The sequence below is a fragment of the Vigna unguiculata genome, chromosome 10, assembly GCF_004118075.2.
Source record: "Vigna unguiculata cultivar IT97K-499-35 chromosome 10, ASM411807v1, whole genome shotgun sequence".
In the NCBI taxonomy this organism is placed as follows: Eukaryota; Viridiplantae; Streptophyta; class Magnoliopsida; order Fabales; family Fabaceae; genus Vigna; species Vigna unguiculata.
Genome location: NC_040288.1, coordinates 712,776 through 734,041, shown reverse-complemented (window position 1 = coordinate 734,041; position 21,266 = coordinate 712,776). Strand labels below are relative to the sequence as shown.

At 33.3% G+C, this 21,266-nt stretch overlaps 4 protein-coding genes across 6 annotated transcripts; 2 read left to right on the top strand and 2 right to left on the bottom strand.

Moving 5' to 3' along the window:
• Positions 1–4,560: 4,560 nt before the first annotated feature.
• LOC114165042 lies at positions 4,561–5,653 on the top strand. The gene is made up of 3 exons (XM_028049672.1): positions 4,561–4,614; positions 4,772–4,963; positions 5,354–5,653. The coding sequence occupies exons 2-3, from the start codon at positions 4,806–4,808 to the stop codon at positions 5,445–5,447; spliced, it is 252 nt and encodes an 83-aa protein (XP_027905473.1). The 5' UTR covers positions 4,561–4,614; positions 4,772–4,805; the 3' UTR covers positions 5,448–5,653.
• Positions 5,654–5,939: 286 nt separating this feature from the next.
• Positions 5,940–9,696, bottom strand: LOC114166122 (peptidyl-prolyl cis-trans isomerase FKBP20-2, chloroplastic). 3 transcript variants are annotated; one of them, XM_028050792.1, is made up of 8 exons: positions 9,580–9,649; positions 9,274–9,314; positions 9,061–9,154; positions 8,758–8,972; positions 7,623–7,732; positions 7,110–7,218; positions 6,897–6,973; positions 5,940–6,393 (listed from the first exon to the last, which is right to left on the bottom strand). In XM_028050792.1, coding segments are annotated over exons 2-8 (726 nt in total). In that variant the 5' UTR covers positions 9,275–9,314; positions 9,580–9,649; the 3' UTR covers positions 5,940–6,273. The 3 variants fall into 3 exon arrangements, with proteins under 3 accessions (XP_027906593.1, XP_027906592.1, XP_027906594.1); XM_028050791.1 differs by lacking the exon at positions 9,274–9,314 and having other exon boundaries at positions 9,580–9,696; XM_028050793.1 differs by lacking the exons at positions 9,274–9,314; positions 9,580–9,649 and adding an exon at positions 9,315–9,547.
• Positions 9,697–10,719: 1,023 nt separating this feature from the next.
• LOC114166559 (actin-related protein 2/3 complex subunit 5A) lies at positions 10,720–13,181 on the top strand. The gene is made up of 4 exons (XM_028051306.1): positions 10,720–10,940; positions 11,057–11,129; positions 11,897–11,997; positions 12,874–13,181. Exons 1-4 carry the CDS (start codon positions 10,843–10,845, stop codon positions 13,007–13,009), a joined length of 408 nt encoding a protein of 135 aa, XP_027907107.1. The 5' UTR covers positions 10,720–10,842; the 3' UTR covers positions 13,010–13,181.
• A 1,279-nt stretch (positions 13,182–14,460) lies between these two features.
• LOC114165779 (homeobox-leucine zipper protein HAT3) lies at positions 14,461–18,815 on the bottom strand. Its single transcript, XM_028050363.1, has 4 exons — positions 18,198–18,815; positions 17,584–17,924; positions 16,674–16,753; positions 14,461–16,049 (listed from the first exon to the last, which is right to left on the bottom strand). Exons 1-4 carry the CDS (start codon positions 18,364–18,366, stop codon positions 15,713–15,715), a joined length of 927 nt encoding a protein of 308 aa, XP_027906164.1. The 5' UTR covers positions 18,367–18,815; the 3' UTR covers positions 14,461–15,712.
• Between the last annotated feature and the right edge of the window lie 2,451 nt (positions 18,816–21,266).

The window sequence follows — 21,266 nt, the reverse complement described above, 5'->3', positions numbered from 1 at the left end:
TCCATACACGGGCAGGCACTCCTCAGATGAGGGCCCCCACATATGTAGCACTACACTCGACCCTGCTGGGGAGGAAGACCCCTAGACCCTTGGGGTTGATGAAGAGGTCTGTCATACGGTCTCCTCCGCTCGTCATGTCTGGGCTTGGACCCAGATAGTCCACCAATCCTCTGAGGCTGCTGAGGTCGCTGACCATCTACCTCATTCTTCATCTTCTCCATTACCCTGGCCTTCTCCACCAGAGCGGCAAAATCCTTGATGGACAAGGGTGCCACCATCAAGCGAATGTCGCTGCGGAGTCCATTCTCGAACTTGCGACGTCTCCACTCCTCATCGAGTGGCAAGGTGTAGAAACGACTGAGATGCTTGAACTTCTCAGCATAGTCAGCTACTGACTTCCCTTCCTGTATGAGCTGGAGGAACTTCACCTCCTTAGCATATCTGACACTATCTGGAAAGTACTCGGAGAGAAATCTCCCCCTGAAGGCCTCCCAAGTCATTGGCTCGCCTCGCTTCTCCATGATGGACTTCATGTTAATCCACCAATGTTCAGCCTCTCCGGTTAGCATATAAACTGCAAACACCAACCGGTTCTCTACCGGGCACATCTTCGCATCGAAGATCCTCTCCAGGTCCTTCAGCCACTGATCGGCTGCATCTGGGCTGGTCTTCCCGTTGAACTTCACAGGATGGTGTTTCAGGAAGTCTTCTAGACTCCCCTCTCTGACTGCAAGTCGTGGCTCGGGACCAAACACAGGGGCAGTCGCCCTGTTCTCCTCCAGCTGGCGGAGGGCCTCCATATGCTGCCGATGAGCATCCTCGACAGCCACCCTTGCAGCTTTCATCTGCTGCATCACCAACTGTTGCTGCTCCAGCGATGCCGCCTGTCGCTGCATGGATGCCTCATGCTGCTGCATCATCGCAGCACTCTGCTGCGCCATAGCTGCTACCATCGCCTCTATGGCTCTGGCGATATCTGGTGCGTCCCCCTGGGATGATTGAGAAGCTCGACGAGGAGGTGCCATAGTCCACTAGCACACAGAAAATCACTTGGTTAAACTTGATAAAGGCAAGAATTTTAACTAAGAACACTTAGAAGACACAGAGAAAGCTACAAGGACATCCAAGTCCACAGACTTAAGGAATGACCGCTCTGATACCATAAATGTAACACCCCATTTAATTAAGTACGAGAAATTAAAGGAATGTCACAATAAAGATAACATAAAAACGCGGTCTGGGATCAACCCCATACAACCCATGGCATATCATGATGCCTAAAAGAACTAGAGGGAAAGTTAACCGTAGTGCATAAAACTAAGGACGAACAGATACATGGGTCGCAACCCTAAATGAACTCATACAGGAAAACAACCAGTCCACACACGGACTATGCAACAGAATCTCCACTCCCTTGCTGACTCCTGGAACCTCGCCCATCTGCTCCCATCAATTAAATTGATGATCATCGCAAGAAAGAAGAGTCACATACAAGACAACCATATAATACACAGGATAAGCTAGAGCCAATAACATAATCACCATATAGTCACTCATATTTCATCATTCAATGTCCATATAACAACCAAGCATGTTATGACTTTTCATTCAATACACTACAACTCGACTCGACTCGACTCATCCGGATACGTATAACTTAGTCGGATTCAGTGGATGCTTGCACTTGTGGTGGATACCCCTGCTCGACCCTGAGCTGCTCATCACCGAGCTATGTGTTACAAGTGTTACGATGAATCAAATCTCCCTCACCACAAGGTTAGCCCTTAATGAGTTTCAGGCCTCCTGCTACTCTGACCACAAGAGTCAATCCGCTCTAAGTGAGACTAACTGGCCCCTTAGAGTGTCAGGATGCAGTCCTTACCTAGTTATACAAATGGGGCACCACCATGGACACCCACTAACAGGGCCATGGAATTACGTCCCGACCACTGAAGCGCGACCTCGGAGGTCTCACCTAGAGACCCCAAGGGATTTACACACTGACACGGACCAACATCCATAACTCAACAATAAGAGAACATTAATTCATATTTCCATTCCCATACCAACCCTTGAGGTTAATTCCTCACACGCATCATATTTTGAATCCATACCTCTGATCATCACCACCCCATGAGTCTAGGGCCTCATCTCATATTAATACCATGTTCCTTTAGTTCCACACCACTCATTCATTTCACATGCTAATTTCATATCCAACCCGTCATACACAATTCATAATTCATGCCAAGTACACATAATATTCCATTATATACATGTTTCTCATCATACAATTCACACTGAAGCCAATATCAATCATCAAGAATAAACAAGCACCCAAACAGTGTACTGCCTCGCCCAACCCCTCGCTCAGGCTGAAGGGTTTCGCTCAGGCGAGACGTGCTCGCTCAGGCGAGCCCCCCCTTCGCCTAGGCGAGGGTTCGATGGAGCACTCAGTGAACATCACGGGATCTCGCTTAGGCGAGACCCCTCTCGCCTGGGCGAGGTGTTCACTCGCTCAAAAGTTCGAGCAGGTCGCCTGGGCGACCTTTCGCGCAATGGGGTTTGGGCGAGCCTTCGTCAGACTCGCCTAGGCGAATCCGACTCACCTGGGCGAGATTATCAGTTCTCGCCCTGGTTTCACTTGCAACAGATTCATCATCTCGCTTAACCAAACACACAAAACAGCCCACACATCCAGAACAACGATTTAATCCATGCAAACAGTTTGCAAACTCAAGGAACGACAGGAAACAAACAACCTAGCTCAAACCCTAACTTCCCGTACCTGGAAAAAGGCTAACAGTTGGGTTTTTGGGCACGAACAAAGACCACAGCAGCTCCTAGAGTAGTTTAACGACCTGGAAACAAAAGAATATTATGAAACGAAGCTACCTAGTGCGGTCCCAATAAGAAATCCGAAATAACAGTGCTAACAAAGAGGTATGGGGCGGAAACAACTTACGCGGGACGGAACTGGCTTGAACAAGCGCGGCGGAGACCAAAGATTGAACCCTAGCGGAGGTGATTGCGGCTACTCAAAGGGTTTGGGAGATCTGTTTCAGCAAAGTGAGAGTGAGTGTGGAATTAGGGCAGACCTAAGGACTTTATACGTTGGGCCGGCCTTAGACTCACTTACAAGGACAACCCACTAACTTTAGGGCAGAAATAAAATGGGGGCCTTACACTAATGCACAAAGTAGTTGGTAGATCCTCTAGCGCATAAATGACATTTAATTACGCATAAGAGAAAGAAAAAAATGTAGTGTGTAGAAATAAGATGACATTTTGCAATTTATGGATTACATATTAAACAATTTGATAATAAATAATTATTTACTACTTTTATTAACATTTCACCAAATTGCAATCCTTATTTTTATCAAATGTTTGAGATTTGGTCTACCAATATAATATAAATAAATTGTAATTCATATAAGGAGAGATCGATTAATTCTCAAAAATTATTTCTCATTACTATCATGGGGTAATTAATCATAGATTATAAAACAATGAATTGTTATAAGAAATAAATCTTTTATAATTAATTCATCTTTCACTTTTTATTTATATACATAAAGAAAGTTAATAAAATATTTTAACGAAGGACATTATAGTTGTAAAAAAGATAAAAGATAAAAATAAAATTTAATTTAGGTACATAGCTTATGTCCAATGGTACATAGCTTGCACCCGACAATATCACCTGAGTTTCAACTTTTAAAAAAATGTCTTAATTAGATTATTTTCGGAACAAAATAATAATAAACATCGTTAACGGTATTGATATTTAAAATGACTTACAAAATTAAGTATTGATATTTATATTAAAATTTAGTGGTAAAAGTCATGAATAAAGTTAACGGCGTTAATAATTTTTTTCTAAAAGGAACCTAATTGAGATACTTCTTCCAAAGTTTGGACTCGATTGACACATTTTTAAAAACGGGTACCAAACTGACATATATAAATAAAAGTGGATACCATCCAACTAATTAAACTCATTAAAATACTTTTTTTAATAAGTAATGGTAACCTTTAATTTAAAAAATAAATAATGAAGGTATTATCTTTACTGTTCATTTTCGTAACCCATTCATTTGTAAACTACTTATCTAATTAAAAATTGACCATTTCAATTATGCTCTAATCGGAGGTAAATACCAAATAATTAAGTGCATAGTTGATAATACTATCTTCATTATTAACTTTCTTATGATTTTTAATAATATAAATTCGAAAATATAGACACTAAATTATAAATTACAAAACGAATTAATCTAAATCGTTTAGACTAGTTATTGACTCGTCCATAATTAGTACGAAAATTCTCAAATTAAAAAAATGATAATCTCTCAAATATTTAAAAAAAATACAATTTAATCATAAATACTAAATTTAAACAACTAAAAAACACATGATACAATCATTTAGTGTCTGGTATTTATTTTTCCATGGGATTACAATTTTTTTTTGTGAAAACTGAATTTATTGTAAATTTGAAAATAAAATCATCATTTTTTATTTTTTACTACAAATCCAAATTTATTTTTAGAGGCACCTCAAGTTCCTAAATTGTTAGCGACATAGTTACAAAACCTTGAAGTTTCAAAGGTGCGTGCTTTTCTTTGTGCTTCTAATTATCTGTCACTGTGTCTGTTTTCTGGGGTCATTTGAATTTTGTCTAAATAGATTCCATGTATAATTTATAATTATGATACAAAGCTCAAATCTTTTATTCTCTTGTTTTTGTTTTCATAAATCTTTTCAGAGGTGTTTGATTGCTGTGAAGGTTGGGTGATTCTATGCGTTGGTTGGCTTCATTTGATGAGAGAAAATTGTGGGGATGCTTGTTTCTGCCAATTGGCTCTGTTTTCTTTGTTGGGTATTTCTTTGTTGCTGTGATTTCCAAGCTTCTGCCACCTTCTCATGTTCCTCTCATCTCTGCATTGCAAAATGACTGGTAATATTGACGTATGATTCTGTGAGTTGGTTTTTTCATGTCAATGATTTTTCAGCATTGTTGGTTGATTCTGGAGAGGGAATGATAAAAGAGTTCAGAACATAATAGGGGTTTGAAATTGCAAAATATGTTTTGTTATTGATTTGTTTTATTTTTTTCTTTAATTGTTGTTTTGTTTGATATGCCGATGATGGTGAGTGTGTTATGCTTTGTTTCATGAACATGTCATTAATGATAAGTAAGAAACTCTACATCGATCAGAGATAACATAATTTCGTAATATAGTTTTGTATAACACTGTTATTTTTGTAATTACTGTTGCCTCTTCCTGAATAATAAGAGAGAAAAACTCATCATATTTTCTGATTTTGTTTTTGACAAATATAACAGGTACTATTGCTTCTTGTTGCCATTGACTCTCCCTATAATTGTTGTTGCTGTGTACTTTCATTGGCTCAGCATGAAGTTGTTTAAGCATGCTTAGCATAACTTTGCCAGATTTTGAAGGCAGAAATACATGGAAGCTGTTGGAGCAACATCCACCTATGTCAATTGTTGTTTTATTATATATGTCAATTGCCATGTTTTATTATTATATATCTATTCATGTTTTGTTGTATCTTTGAAGTTACTCGAGACATAAGGAAAGTTATGTACATCATTTAGTCATATTCTAGCAGCATAATTGTGTCTGAGGTTCATTTATTCCTTATTAATCTTATCTTCATGTTAATGATACCTGAGATTCACCATGATTGTTATACCTTGTTAAACTCTGAAAGCGGTTGAACTATGAAAACTGCAAATAATTCATTCGTTGAAAGAAAATCATGATACTTTTAATTGAAGATATCAAAGGGTGTGTAGAATTAAGAAATAACTCGTGAAGTTTATCATTCAGTATCAATATTATACGCACAATTGTTGGAAACTTTAGTAGCCTTATCCATTAATGAGTAATTCAATGGACCTTTGATTTTATAGTATAAGGATGGTATTGTTTCTTGTCCCTGCTACAATTGTTATTGATTTTCTATCCAATGAAACAAAGATAACAGGATCCTAAAACTGTGAAAACCAAGGTTAACAACTTACAAACCGGAGCAAAAGAAAACACTGGCCAAAGTGAACCAGAGAAAATGGAGAAAAATCTTAACAATGTCAGATTATGATTGCCTCAAAGCAAGAAGCTAAAGGTTGTGTGTTGCTATTTCTATATAGTACAACCATAATTGAGTTCCTAACTAGAATAATCTGTGCTTTGTGCCTTCAGTGGTCATGATTTAGACAACTCAGATGGCAGTTTTGTCTTAATTGCAAATGACATCTGAGTAAAAGGCTACTGTTCTCCTTTCACAGTTTTGTACGCTTAATAGCTCCACATCAAAAACTTCAAACTGTTTTGAGCTGAAAAAGGTTGAAGGCCCTACCTGCAGAAGAAAAAACATCAGCCATTCTACTCTAGAGAGATTGCTACTTATTTTGAAATTGTGTTTCTGAGAATTTCAGTGCAGTTGCAAGAAATGTAAAGTTGATGAGCTATTGTTAAAAAAGTGCTCAAGAATCAGGATTGAAACCTATACTTCACTCCAATTTGCACATATTGAAATGAAATTTCTTATTGAATATCATGGTAACAGTTTAGATTAGTTATTACAAAAAGATTAAGATGGACCCAAGTAATAGACTTTTCACTATTCTGCCAAAATTTCTTCTGCATATGCTGGTGTATAAAATCAAATTCTACCCACTTAAAAGAAAGGATCATGGTCAATCATAACAAGCTAATAGTTTTGAGTAAAACACAATGAAAATTTCTTCGACCTTAGAATGGATTAAGTTCTAAGCAGTCAATAATATCATATAATATGGGAAAACCCCAAAATGGATTAGAGAAAATGATAAAAGAAAAATAAGAGATGTTGGAACTCACTGGTGGTCCAAGTTCAGGGGGGATGATGATTCTTCTCTTCCCACCTGGTTTCATTTCTCTAATTCCCTCCTCAAATCCTACATCAGAAAATGTACTTTTCACACTTCTTTCTGCACTTTTTCTTTAAGGGAGAGGCAAAAATCAAGAAAAGGATGCATACTTTCTTCATAAAATTGCAAGGAAATTTACATTTCTAAATCTAAAAATTTTAACCTGGAACTAATGCCTTGGTACCCATGCGGATTTTGGCAGGAGTACCCTGCAAGTAAGTGCTGTCGATTCGACGACCAGATTCATTATAACCAACATAGTGAAAAGTTACCTGCAAGGCATGATTTACAAGCAAATTAGTGAATATAATTTGTGCATACAAATCATTCTTTTAAATTGCAGTGCCTAAAAGTTCCAGTCTTGCAGCTGAAAATGACATTTTTTAAGATTGCTTCCCACTTTCAACCAATCACCACCTCACCTAGTGTCTATTTATAGTCTAAATCCTTGACAGATGATAAAACAATGTTAAAAAAGGGTAAAATTTTACACTGACTGCGAGTTTATTTTGTTATACACTAATAGTTAAGAAAGCATAAGTAACACAGAAATCATATAAGGATTTTATTTCCTATCATAATCTGAGTTTAACACCAGAATTTCAACCTTTCTAACTTACTGACAAATATTCATTTAAAAAAAAACAGTAGATTGGAAAGAAAATAAAAGAAAAACCTGCTGACCATCCTTTGGGCAATCACCTTCACCAACTACAAAATCCCGGTATATGAGCCCTGACTCACTCTTTAAATAGTTTTCTGAAGATACTATTTTAACTTGAAAACCTGAAATGTATTACAACAATAAACCAGACAATCATATCCAAAAGAACCATCCAAGAAGATCACAACAAATGAATTTCACAGAAGGCTCCTAAATTTAACACCTGAAGTTCAATAGACAAACACAATTGAGAAACTGACCAGAGTCACCACAGCATAAAAAGTACTAGAACTTGTTTAACTAAACTTAGAAAGTAGCATAATAGCAACAACAATACCCGTATGATGAAGTGAGCTACGTGGACCATAGACGTCATTGGACTCAGTTAAAGAATATACCATGGAAAGTAACACAACCATTTGATAAAAACAAAGATAAACTCAGAAACCATGGTCCAATTTATAGAATATACCATAGAAAGTAAGACAATCATGTGCAAAAAAACAAATGTAAGCTCAGAAACCATGGTCCGATTTAAAGAATATACCATAGAAAGTAAGATAATCACGTGTCGAAAACAAATGTAAGCTCAGAACGACACATTTCGATGAAGTATCCAATTTGAAAGACATTTTTGTCTCAAACATGATTTTAACATAGTTCCAACACAATGTTAATAATCACAAAATACAATGATTTTCTAAAAAACCCATAAACTTGTAACTTATTACATAAGTTTCTATAATAATCATAGAAGTAAGGAACAAATATTATATGATCACTACTTTTCGTGTTTTGGGTATTAGATAAATAGATTAAATTCATTTTTGTATTAATTGACAATGTATTTAAATTATTATATTTGACTAGTCTTATTTATAGATGATTTTGAGTATATAAATACATCATGATCTAATATATAGATTTGTGTCCTTGTGTTCTACATTTTGTAAACTACATGTGTCGAAGTGTCTGTGTCGTGTTCGTGTCTGGTCTCCGTGTTAGTATCCGTGCTACCAAAGAAAGTAATATAATCATGTGCAAGAAACACATGTAAGCTCAGACATTATGGAACGGAAACTGGAAAGCATATAGGTAAATCAGAACTAGATCATTAAATTCATGAATGAAAAAAAATCATTGTCACCTTCTCTGATAAAATTTGGGAAGTCCTCCGGCGCATTGTTTTCCTTCTGTATCCGCCGATTTTGTTGTAGCAACCGTTTTTCGTCATAAGGATTCGTACTCTTTGTCTTCGCATAAGAAGACAAAGTTGGAAAAAAACCAGTTGAGACCAAGACAGAGAAGAAGAGTGTTCTCCTCAATGATTTTTCAGAACGCAACATGCAACTATCCTGCACTCTATCCTCACAGACAAAACATAACAAACCAAATCACAATCCATTACCCAAATTTCCCAAAAGAAAATCAATCCATATGCCTCTCTTACAGGTAATAATCCTTTGAATTTTGGTTTGTGCATCCATGAGTTAATTGCTTCCTCTGAGAAAATATAGTTCCTTGTACAGCACAAGGGAAGTTCACTGCCCAAAACAGTAAAACCCTTTTTAGTACCTGCAAAAAACTTCCATTCCCTAATTTGTTCACTAATCATGTAAACCCTAAAGCAACATTGTCAGCTCCAAATTGTTCAAAGACATACTATTTACATTAAATTTCACTGTCTCTCACTCCAACACATACCTGGGAATGTAAAAAATCCAATCAGAATTAGAAGATTCTACCAACATATTATGAGTGGAGTAAAACTGGGTAGAGGAAAGGATCAAACCCCAGAATCACATTACACCCAAATGTTAAAGATTTGGACAGGCACAACATACTAAATTTAACATAAAAAACAAAGCATAAAACCAATACAATTCACATAACACTGAACATAAACATAGAAAGATATTTAAGGTGGAATTAGGAATCTGATGCAAAAGGGTGTCTGAGAAAGACTTACACCGAAAAGACGACAACATAGCCTCTGAGAGCAGAAGCACACAGCACAGCACCACACCTGTTTCGTGTGGCTTCTACCTTATCTACTCTGTTTGCCCGTTAAGCATATGAACAAAATTTGGATCATTTCTTTTTTTACTTTTTTAAGAGTTTATTCAACATAATTATTTTACTATCAATTCTTTAATTCTATGAATAAAAGATTGTTTCAAACCATCATTGGTAGATTCGATTTTGAACACAAGGATTATTACCAGAAATTATGGTAGAAAATTAATAGATTAAAACAATATTTTCTCTTTTGTTTAATTTTAAATTAAACACGAATAATTAGGATAATAACATAATAATAACTTAACAGTTAGATAAAAAAAAGTATTTTTCATTGAAAATACCACATGTAATCTCATTATAAATTATTATTAATTTGACTTTTAAAATAAGTACTATTATATATATATATATAATATAATATAAAGATATATCAAATATTATACCATCAATAATTTTATATAAAAAATAAATTTTTTCTAATATTATTAAACTATAATTTTATATAATTATAATTATTTTTGTTGAAATTGAATAACAATTATACTTTTAGTGCAATTTAAATTCATATATTATATCAATTTTAATGTTTATAAATGTATTAAATAATTTTATATTGATATACAAGTTTTATGTATAATTTATGTGATAGAAATTTTCAATTCATTTAAGTTTAAAATATCATATTTTAATTAACAAAATGTTAAACAGTGTAAATTTGCTCCATATCATGTAATATTTAACTTAATTTAACCTGTTGTAATTTGATTTCTAATAATTATTTATGATCGGATCAAAGTTCAAAATCATTTTACACATGGTATATATATTTTATTCTCATAATTAAGAAAAATTATGTTTTGACAAAAACAAATTTAACAAAATTGTTATAAATAGAATTAAAATGGATTATTTTTTTTAAAACCAAAATAAAGTAATAAAATAATACTTCTTTACTTAAATCGGTAATTTGTCAAGTTAAGAAAATCTTTGTTAAACTATCACTTTCCCATAATTAATTCATACAATTTTTTGTTGTTTCCATTAAAATTTCTTTGTCTCTTCAAATTTAGTTTTTTTTTTTTTAACAAGCAAACATTATTTTTATGGAAGAACATAGGACCCACACCCTGACGAGGTAAGGTAGTTCTTCCAACCTCAGTTTTTTCTGGTTTGGTTTGGTGAAAGGAAAAGGAAAAGAAGAAAATTGAAAATGGCTGGTGCAGAAAGGTTCGTGGAAGCAGATAATGCAGAGGCCCTTATCACCAGAATTGAACACAAATCCCGCAAGATCGAAACTTTACTCAAACAGTACCAACCCCTCTACTCCTTTTCTTCTCTCATCACTGCATCCATCAATTAATTCCCGCTATTTGTTTTTTTATTATCATCATCATCATCATCTGTGGTGTGTAATGCAATTTCAGGTATAAACCCGTGGAAGCTCTTAAAACCGCTCTTGAAGGCACCTATGCCATCATTGGGGATGAGCGTTGCAAGGTTTCTCCCTCACCCCTCCTTCTGTTTTTTGTATATTTTTTCTGACATTTTTTTTTCATCTTTTTGGAAAGAAAATTTGATACTTAACTGTTATTTTTGTGATAGTGTTTGTGTTTGCATTTTATTTTGATCATTGTGGAACTGAAGCTGTGTTTGATTAGTTGGGAAAACTACCCTGATACTCGTGATTTCTTCGAAATTCACATAAAATTCCTGGCTTTTTGATATGCCCCCTTTGAGGAACACATAGTGTGATGCTTCTCATGTATAATAGAAGTGTCATTGTAATTTATTTCAAACAATTAAGGAGAGATAGTATAGAAAGGCAAAAGAATGATCATGTGAATTTCAAAGAAGTCATGGGAAGTGTCGGTGTATTTGTTCTTGTTATTATCATCCCTAATAAGCTATTTTCAGCTAGCAAGAATGTGTAGTTTCTTTCCCCTATTGTTGCTTTGGAGATCTTGTGCAATTCAATTGATGTTTTCTAATTTCTTGAAATCATACCTTACTTTTCATGTATTTTGGATTTCTTTTTATGTTTTCTTTTTAAATTTTAGAGTTTGATGCTTAAATATTTGTGCATACCTTTGATTTTGATTGCTGAGAAACAAAAACAATGTTCCCCCCACCCCCTTTAAATCCAAGTTCAACCTGTAAAGACTATTCCTTTGATTACATTTACAATTGTGATGGAACTTTCTGTAATATGTTGAAACTTGAAATTGTGGCATATTTTAATTTACCTTTATCTTTTCTTTTTTCAGTCAGCACATTGGATTGTGGTACATAGAGCTATAATGGCTATAAAAGATGTGGATGGGATGCTTTCTTCATTGGATCCTGAGTACTATGATATCCTAATGAAGTGAGTGGTGAAGTATATTTTTCTTGAATTCATTTTTCTTTTCATTTCTAATTTGGCTTTCTTGTCATTCTTTTAGTACAAAATTGCTTAGATGATGTTAAAATTCTGAGGTTTATAGTTAATGATGATTGTAGTTTGGCCTGTGTTCCACCTTGCATGATTTGTGCTACACTAGAACAATTACAGCTAGATATAGAAATATGGACTGTAATAAACATAAGGGCACTTTGTACATGTATTTTTTTCAGAAATGGAATGATAATCTTTTGGTAAAGTAAACCTGTGATGTAGGAACGAAATTACTTAATCTCTTGATCTTCTCTGCTATACAATTCTTCATTCAACCTTATTTCATTCTGGAATTCCTGTAGGCTGTTTCTGTCCTAATATTTTAGAAGCCTTCTGAATTATGTATGTATTATTTAGACAAAGCAAAGTTCATGTTGATAAATCTATGATGAGAAGAAACTGAAAAAAAAAAAAAATAGATGAACTTGATAAAACATGTTGATGAATCTATGATGATAGTCTTTGTAGAACCACACTACAAAAGCTAACCATTTGAGTCTTATAAACCCCTTGGAGTTCCATACCTCGATTTGTGACTCAAATCCCATGCCTAACAACTTGTTTAGCAAAAAGAACTCCACCTAAGATATTCCCACAACAGAAATTCATTGAAACAACACTTTCTTCTGTTCTTTCACATTTTTAAGAAAGCTAAGGCATTAAATGAGTCTTTCATTCAACAATATTAATCTTAACTGTGTTAGATAACTTTAGATAACTACTGGTATTTAACAATATGATAGTAACTAGTAGATAGCAAATGATATTCTTCCACCATTTTCTGTCCTAAGAAGTTATCTTCCTTAGGTACTTGTATAGAGGCTTAGCTACCGGAGATCGTCCCACGTGCGATCAATGTCTTCGGATTCATGAAAAATTGACAGAGAAAGCAGGACTTGGTTGCATCCTACGTTTTCTGACTGATACTGTAAATACAGTTTGATTTCTGAACTACCTTTATATTTGAATTTTTGTTCTTCTCCTTTGGTGTTTTTGATTTTTCTTTTGTCTATGCAAGACTACAACAATCAATGTAGTGAAGTATCAGGGAAATATATTATTAATGTTGGATTGTTGGATTCAAAGTAATATGAACCTTACCTTTTCAATACTCATTGAAAAATCTGAGACATCAAAAGCACTTTTAGAGGAGCTTCTGACTTCATAACTTACCTCCAGCATTCTCACAAAACAGATTTTTCCCTGACCTATAGAGTTTCAAATTACTTTTGGAGAACTTCAATACATTTTTGATTGCAAAACATTCTGTGATATAGAATCAGATATGGTGCAGAAATGAAACTCATACCATGAGTTGAACTCTGAAATGAATTTTGAAGCCATTGGCCAACTTTTTCCTTCAAAACCTGTATTTTCTAAATATGTATCTAGTTCCAGAAAAATGTTTGTGGATCTCATTAACTTCATGCTAGGACCCTTTTAACACATTTTTTATTGGCTAAAGTCTATGTGAATCTCATTAATTTGAGAATGAAATCCGCAAAATGAAAAATATAACTTAGATATTTAGTGAGATCCATGAATTTTACCCAATACAAAAGTATAGGTGAAAAAAGTGTGTATTACTAAATTTTTCAATATAGATAGATAGGGTGGAATAAGACTTATTACCAATGCTGAAGTTTTTTCTTTTATATTGTTTGATTTGGACTTTCGCCGGAATTACTGATTTTGTTTTTATTTTTGATGATAATGTTTTTATTTTAATTAAGTTGGATTTTATTTTAAGTGGATTTTGTAAGTTGGCAAATTCATTCTTTGATTTTGTTGCTTATTTTGAATAATATCTACCTGACTTCTACGTAACACTAATAACATTGCATCACTTAAAATAATAACATGAACGAAATTAATTCAGAAGAAATAAAGAGTATAAAAAGGACTATTAATTACAGCTACAACCCCTTTTAGGAAAAAGATTGATTTTCTCCTTCTCAGCTGTTTTCTAGCTTATTTTCTAGATATTTCAGCTTTATTTAAAAGATAACATTTTTTTATCAATCACTTTAAATTCAAAAATAGTTTTTGTTCCTCTAAATTATTTTTTTGTTGCAATTACAGAATCCAAGGGACAATTTTTATTTTGCTCTTAAGAGGTGTAATCCCCAAATTATCCATGCATTTAATTAATATATTACAGCCATAATCAACCACATACCCTATTTTGCTGATTTACAAAGTATAATCAATTTCTTAAAAAATACTGAAACTTATTAGCGTATACTTGGTTATCAATACACAGATAAAAACTGATTATGATTTATTCTAATTATAATGTATTGTCAAAATAATCTAACATGTCTAGAACACACTAAAGAGAATTGTTAGCGCTTTTAATGCTTAAAGAATTTTGTAACCTCAGCAGAAAAAGTAAAGAAGAAAAGGAATTCACATTACACTGAACATCAACACGTGGTAACTGCTAAATAGGCTTTATATTACTATATGTGAGGTAATATTATCTTTAGCAGGAAACAAGAGCTTATAGTGGAACAAATAAAATAGTTGAAGGTTTGTTAGTGGATCAAATTTCACACAGCACCAGCCACAGAGACAAATTCTTTGTAAACAAATCTGATAATAAAACTAAAAACCAAAGTCAAATCCAAAAGGGAAACACTCAAAAACAGCATTGGCAAAAGTTGCAACATGAAAGTTGTAGCCATGGCTCTGACATGGCCCATGATGCTACCTTTAATCATGCTTGTTAGTTACTTCTCTTTGAAAAAACTTTACTTTGACACACACATGATGATGATACAAGCTCTGTCACCACTCACTAGTGCGTAACCACACATTTTTATTTTTTTTACCTTTGTTCAGTTCTTGAAAAAGGGTATTGGAAATCCACATCTTAAGGAGAATGAAGTGTGCAGAAAGAGCCAAAGTTGAGTCCCACAATCTGACTCATATTAGACCAAAAAAGATGGGAAATCAGAGCAAAAGATGCAGAAAAACATTTCTAAATGAGACCACACTCATGGGAATCCCTTTGATTCTGTCACCCTCCCCTACATTGCACAAAATCCCACCTCTCATCTCACCATGTGGCATCACAAATCCTATGAAAAGGAACAAATAAAATAAGATAAAAAACACATTATTCTAACACCCTTTTCCATCTTTCCAAGGTTAACAGAAACTATTCAGCATATGAAAACACTAACTGCTTTAACATATCCAAACTTTACACATCCTAAAGTTCACTAAAGCATGTTCTATCCAGGCTCAAAATAAAATAAGCCTAGACAAAAAGAGTTCATTTCATAGCCAAAACCATGATGATTCCATTTGCCTCCCTTTTTCCTCTTTAAAATCCCCACCTTTTTTTACATTCTGGAAATTAGTTTTTGGAATGTATTTTCAAAACTGCATTTATACAATCCAAAAACCAATTTCTAGAACAGTATTGTCCATTCTAGAAATTAATTTTTGGAATATAAATAAGAAAGGAAAGTGCAACAAAAAATTAAGGGAGCAAATAGAATTTCCCAACCTCAATACCTAGCAAGTAACCAAAACCTAACATAACTATTTTGTTGATTCATTTCTGTCTACCACCTAAAAATGTCTTAGCTTCCATCCTGATCTTTGCCCTACCACCACAGCCAGGAGTAGTGATCAACTACGGCGGGGGACGGCGCTGAATTGACATTGCTGCCCAAGGGTTGACAGGCACCGGCCGCCGGATGGTAGGGCCTAATGGGTTGTGATTGGCCGGAGGCGGCGGCACAGAAGGCAAGGAGGCCGATGAAGATGATGCAGATGAGACAGCAACACGCTCACATGAAGGGCACATTGTAAGAGTGGTTGGAGGGTTCATGTGCATGTAGAGCTGTGGGGAAAACTTCAATGCTCTTAGCTCTTGCACTTCCTTCTGCAGCCTCCTATTGTCCTCAGTTAGATTCTCATAGCACCTCTTTAAGTATTCACAATCCACTTCAGTCTGCTTCAGCTTGGTCCTATTGAACCAAAAGCATTGACATCATTCTCCTTTTTTCATCACACAATGCAAGACAAAGTAACACGTGACATTACACACACAACAACAAAGCCACATCAATTTTCATTGTCAATCACACTTTACTTTACTAGTTTATATCACTTTATTAGATTATCATTGTAAAGTTGGAAATTTGTGTACTTCCATTAACTAATGAAAAAATGAAGTAAACACCAACGATTCCAAAATTTGACTTCAAAATCCATCATCACCAAATTACTACATGTTTGTCTGTGCTGTGGGCCCGAGCATGCACATGCCTGTGTTTTATTTCAAAAAATTAAAATCAAAAACCAGCTACAACTTTATATACTTTAATGTCTCACAAAAGTTGTGTTTTTCATAACACTCAAATTGGTGAGATCTCATTATGAATGTTGGAGTTATCTTGAAGTTACTGTTAAAGAAGAATGACATTGGTGGGGAACAACAAATCCTTCTAAATAGATAACAACACAGTGGGGCATACATGTTAAAGAATCTTGTTTGAAGAAAGACAATGAACAATGTCAGAACACAATATTCATTATTCAGTGATTATATACAAAAGTGTCAAGAATATCCCTTGGATGAAAATCCTCACCTTGCTCTTCTGTTCTGAAACCACACTTCAACCTGCCTAGGACTCAGATTCAACTGCTTTGCCAAAGCTTGCTTTTGTTTCTACAAATAACAATAATAAGTTTGAGAATAAATGCCACCATTGAATCATACTTCCAACACAAATGAATAATTCATAATAAACCTCATCCTATCCTGAAATTATAAACAAAGTTTGATTTAGCAGCTGATTTTTACAATTTCAATCATTTTTCTCAATGATTTTACTGTCACTTTGTGAAAAGAAGAAAGTCAGAATGATTCATCACAAAAGTTAGACATTAGATCAATTTACATGAGATTAAGCAGTAAGTTATGCTAAAAGAAGGGCTTTTCTTCGTTTATTTGAAGAATTCATGCGAGACTTTAAGATGACTCCAACCACGATTTCAGCCACAATGGTCGCAACATATCCACAGTTTCTGCCAAAAGGTTTTCGATTTTATGTCACCATAACCACAATTTCTGCCAAAAGGTTTTCGGTTTTGTGTCACCATGACGACAGTTTCAGCTGGAAGGTGTTTGGTTTCATGTCATTGTATCCTAATTTCAGCAGAAAGATGTTCCATCTTACATCACTTAAACCACCGTGTTGGCTTAAATGTAACGCCTGCGGTCTTATGTCACCACCACCATATTTTCAGCTTCAAGGTGTTCAGTTTTATGTCACTTTGACCACAATTTCAGCCAAAATGACTAACAGCATTATTCAATCAGAAATGTATTTGGACAAAAACCTCTTCTGTAGCGCATTGCATAAACTTCAATTCTAAATCAAACATCACCAAAATCACTTGAAGAAACAGTGTTTTTGCGACTACAAGTTTGATCATTCCAAAATAGGTATTATCATTGCAATAGAAATTACAAAAATTTTATTATGTTTGACTCACCGGATTCAGAGTGTTGTGTTCCTTGAAAGTTTCTTCAAGCACCAAGGCCTGTTCTTTTGACAACCTCAGTTTCTTCCTCGACGTGTCGCCGTCCCCGTCGCCATCACCACCACACCCTCCGCCATCATCATCTTCACTTCCACCTCGAGAACATGACCCTCTCTCATTCTCCTCTCTTTCGCTCCTCTTCCCGCTGATGCTTGAAACTGCGCTGTTCGGTGAAGACACACCGTTTTCCTCGTAGCATGGTGCCGATGGTGGTGGTGGCGGCGGCAAGTTCACATCTATTCCAAAGAAGAACGGTGGAGGTTCGGAGCTCCGATTGGTAACATGAGACGCACCTGAGCAATGGCAAAACAGCAATGGCAAAAGGCGTAGTTTAACACAGAAATTTCAAAGGTTATAAAAATGAAAAAAAAAAAACAAAGGGTGAGTGTTCTTGACAGCATGAAAAATATGAGAAATGGGTTTCTTATTTCAGCGAAAAAATGTGTACGAAAGAAGAAAAAGAAAGTTTTTTTTTCACAAATAAACATTTGGAGGAAACTAGAAGCCATGGAAAAGGGAACAAGTTAAAAGCATGAAGAAATGAATTGAAAAAAATGAAACTTTACCATGGAGATGGAACAAATTATTGAAAGAAGAAGCCCTTTGGTTTGGAACAGGTTGAGGAGGTTTGTGCATGTTGAAAGGGTGTTGTTGTTGTTCATTCATGTTATTATCGTCATTCTCTCCCCATCTCAAACTCAACCCCAAGCCCAACCCATCATCTTTTTCAGCCATTGTTGTGTCAAAGTGAAGACTTTTCTTTGATTTTGGACTGTGTAGAAGAGATTCAGCAAATGGGGTAGACTTTAGTGACAGTGAGGGTAAGCTTTTTGAAGAACAGGAAAAGAACAGAACACAGAAGTGTGTGTGTATATATCTATAGATATATAGATATATAGGGAGAGATAAATACTACTGAAGAGGGTGTGAAAGAGAAAGCTGAGAAAGAGTAAATAGGCACAATAGAGTTAATGATGAGATGTGTCAGAGAACCAAATTGGTTCAATCATCATATGACATGGCTTGTACTGGGTACTACTAAGCAACATTGTCCTATGATGAATTTCAAAGCTTAGGTTGCTTTTTAACCATGGTTGTGTTGTTGTGCTGTGAAAAAAGATGAGAATGATGCATTCAAGAGTGTTGTTTTTGGGGTTCGGAAATTCATTTATTGCAGAAGGTTGAAGCTTAATGAGAAGAGAAGTAACTTACCTAATTTAGGATTTGTATATTTTTATGTTGACCAACGTTAAATTTTATGCTTTTAGTTACAATGCACGTTAAAGATATTTTTATGTACATTTGTTTAATCATGCATTAATAACCGTAACCAGTTAAAGATATTTCCTTTTCCTTTTCTTCTTATTCAGAAACTAAATAGGATAAGAAATTTAAACATGGATTAAAAAAATCTGGCTTGTGTTTTTTAGTTTTATTAACCTTGTATAAAAAATATTTTATTAAATGGCCTTGTTAAATAGAATACATTGGCTAAATACATTTGACAATAATATTCATTAAATAGAACTAAATATTAAAACCCGTACTATAAAAAATGTATGATTTTTAAATTAAATTTATTTATTATAATAAAATTAATTTTTATCTATTAATATGAATAAAATGTATTATTTTTAGCATATTTGTCTTAATTTTAATTACATATTTGTATTTAAAGAGTTCAATAAACATGAATGATAAGAAAAAAAAATTGTACTTGAATGCACATATTTTAAAATAGTATAATCTTATAAAATGTGAAGAATAATTATATTTAAAAGAAAATTTAATTAGTTATTATTTGCGGGAGAGGAATTACATCATTATTTTCTGTCACGGAAAAAGAATTATTTTAATTTAATAAAATATAAAATAGTCTTACTAAAAAATAAAATACAGTCATTTTAAAGACTATTCGTTTATATAATAGTGTAAATATAACATAAAATAGTCTTATTGAAAAATAATATTATAGCAGTTTTAAAAATTGTATCCGTAGGTAAAGATACTGATGACCTTACCAAATATTTGTAAGAGAACTATATAGTTTATTTATACAAACGTACTTTTCATTTAATAATAGTCTTTAAAAATAGTATATTGTCAATATATACTTGTTCATATTAAGATTAATATTATACATTATTTAAAAGAGTAGAATGGAAATCTAATATTAAAATAAGAAAATCCTATAAAATAATATTAGTTATTATTAATGTGATTTTTTTATTTAAATCAGCATTTAACTTGATAAATACAGATAGTTTTATTTATTAAACTAAAAATAACGGTTGTAACACTATTTTAAGAAAAATTATATTTTTTATAAAATCAGTAAATTGGTAATTTTAATTTATCCCAACATCAAAACTATACATCTTGAGTGCAACAATAATATTACAAAATCCCATAATTTATTTTACCAATTTATTTATTTATTTATGATAGTGATGTGGTTTGCTTGTGTTTTCTGTTGAGTTGAGAAGAAAAAGTGGCTTTTTTCATGGTTGACTGTTGAATCATGATCTCATCATATAGATGATGATAGATAGCTAGATGTATGTTTATGTGTCATCATTAAATGGGTCCCACTGTTGTTAAATATAAAACATAAACAAGACATTAATTATTATAAAATTTCTCTAAAATCCCATTATATTAATTTTAGTTTTAAGGTATATCTCATAGGTACCCACTTTTGTAGTGAAATCTTAAGTAAGTTTCTTTATTTTTATTTGACTCAATTGAGTCTTTATTTTATTTTTAAAATTTTGTTGCTTTCTTTACGTTAGTTGTCCACTGTGCTAATTATGTGCCCACGTGTTTTTTTTAATTTTTTTTAAAATTTTTTAAGAAAAATAATAAAATTGCCATGTGTCAATCTGACATTGTGCCATATGGTAGAAACTGTGATGTGGCAATGCCACGTGTCACTATTGATGTGAAAAGTCTCAATGTAATCCCTATATTTGTTATTTTGTCTTAATTTGGTCCAAATTTTGTTAAAACTAAATCAATTTCATCGTGTATCAAATTTAAATTTTATATAAATTTTACAATGGTATTTTTATTATAGTTGATATTTTTAACAAAATTAAATTTATTTAAATGTATATTTTGCACTGATATTTATTTAAATTTAAATTTAAATATTTATATATCCATAATTTATAGATAAATGTTAGAGTTGTTTTAAAAATAAAAATTTTATAAATTCAAATATAAAATTTTTAAAAAAAATTATAACAATTATAACCTTTGTCAATATTAGAAGTATAAAAATTATTGATATATAAATATTTGAAACAATATTTAAATAAAGTTCAATACAAAATATACATTTAAATAAACTTAATTTTGTTAAAAATATCAATTATAATAAAAATATCATTGTAAATTTATATAAAAATTAAATTTGATATAGGGATGAAATTGATTCAGTTTTAACGAAATTGAGACCAAATTGAAACAAAATAACAAATATAGGGATTACATTGAGACTTTTCACATCCAATAGTGACACGTGGTACTGCCACATCACACTATCTCTGCCACGTGGCACAATGCCAGATTGACACGTGACAATTTTGTTTTTTTTTTAAATTATAAAAAAATTAAAAAAATTAAAAAATTAA

Bases quoted from the DNA above. Each gene is read 5' to 3' on its own strand.
- LOC114166122 (XM_028050791.1), bottom strand. The intron at 8,973-9,060 runs GTAAGAGAGGCA...CTGTGAGGATAG, and splicing joins AATTCAAAGGATTATTACCT to AGTGCAGGATAGTTGCATGT. The intron at 6,394-6,896 runs GTGAGTTCCAAC...TTTCTTCTGCAG, and splicing joins CCCCTGAACTTGGACCACCA to GTAGGGCCTTCAACCTTTTT.
- LOC114166559 (XM_028051306.1), top strand. From the start codon at position 10,843: ATGGCTGGTGCAGAAAGGTTCGTGGAAGCAGATAATGCAGAGGCCCTT. The intron at 10,941-11,056 runs GTACCAACCCCT...ATGCAATTTCAG, and splicing joins ATCGAAACTTTACTCAAACA to GTATAAACCCGTGGAAGCTC. The intron at 11,998-12,873 runs GTGAGTGGTGAA...TATCTTCCTTAG, and splicing joins TACTATGATATCCTAATGAA to GTACTTGTATAGAGGCTTAG.
- LOC114165779 (XM_028050363.1), bottom strand. From the start codon at position 18,366: ATGGCTGAAAAAGATGATGGGTTGGGCTTGGGGTTGAGTTTGAGATGG. The intron at 17,925-18,197 runs GTAAAGTTTCAT...GCCATTGCTCAG, and splicing joins TAATTTGTTCCATCTCCATG to GTGCGTCTCATGTTACCAAT. The intron at 16,050-16,673 runs GTGAGGATTTTC...TTGGTTCAATAG, and splicing joins TTTCAGAACAGAAGAGCAAG to GACCAAGCTGAAGCAGACTG.
- LOC114165042 (XM_028049672.1), top strand. From the start codon at position 4,806: ATGCGTTGGTTGGCTTCATTTGATGAGAGAAAATTGTGGGGATGCTTG. The intron at 4,964-5,353 runs GTAATATTGACG...CAAATATAACAG, and splicing joins TCTGCATTGCAAAATGACTG to GTACTATTGCTTCTTGTTGC.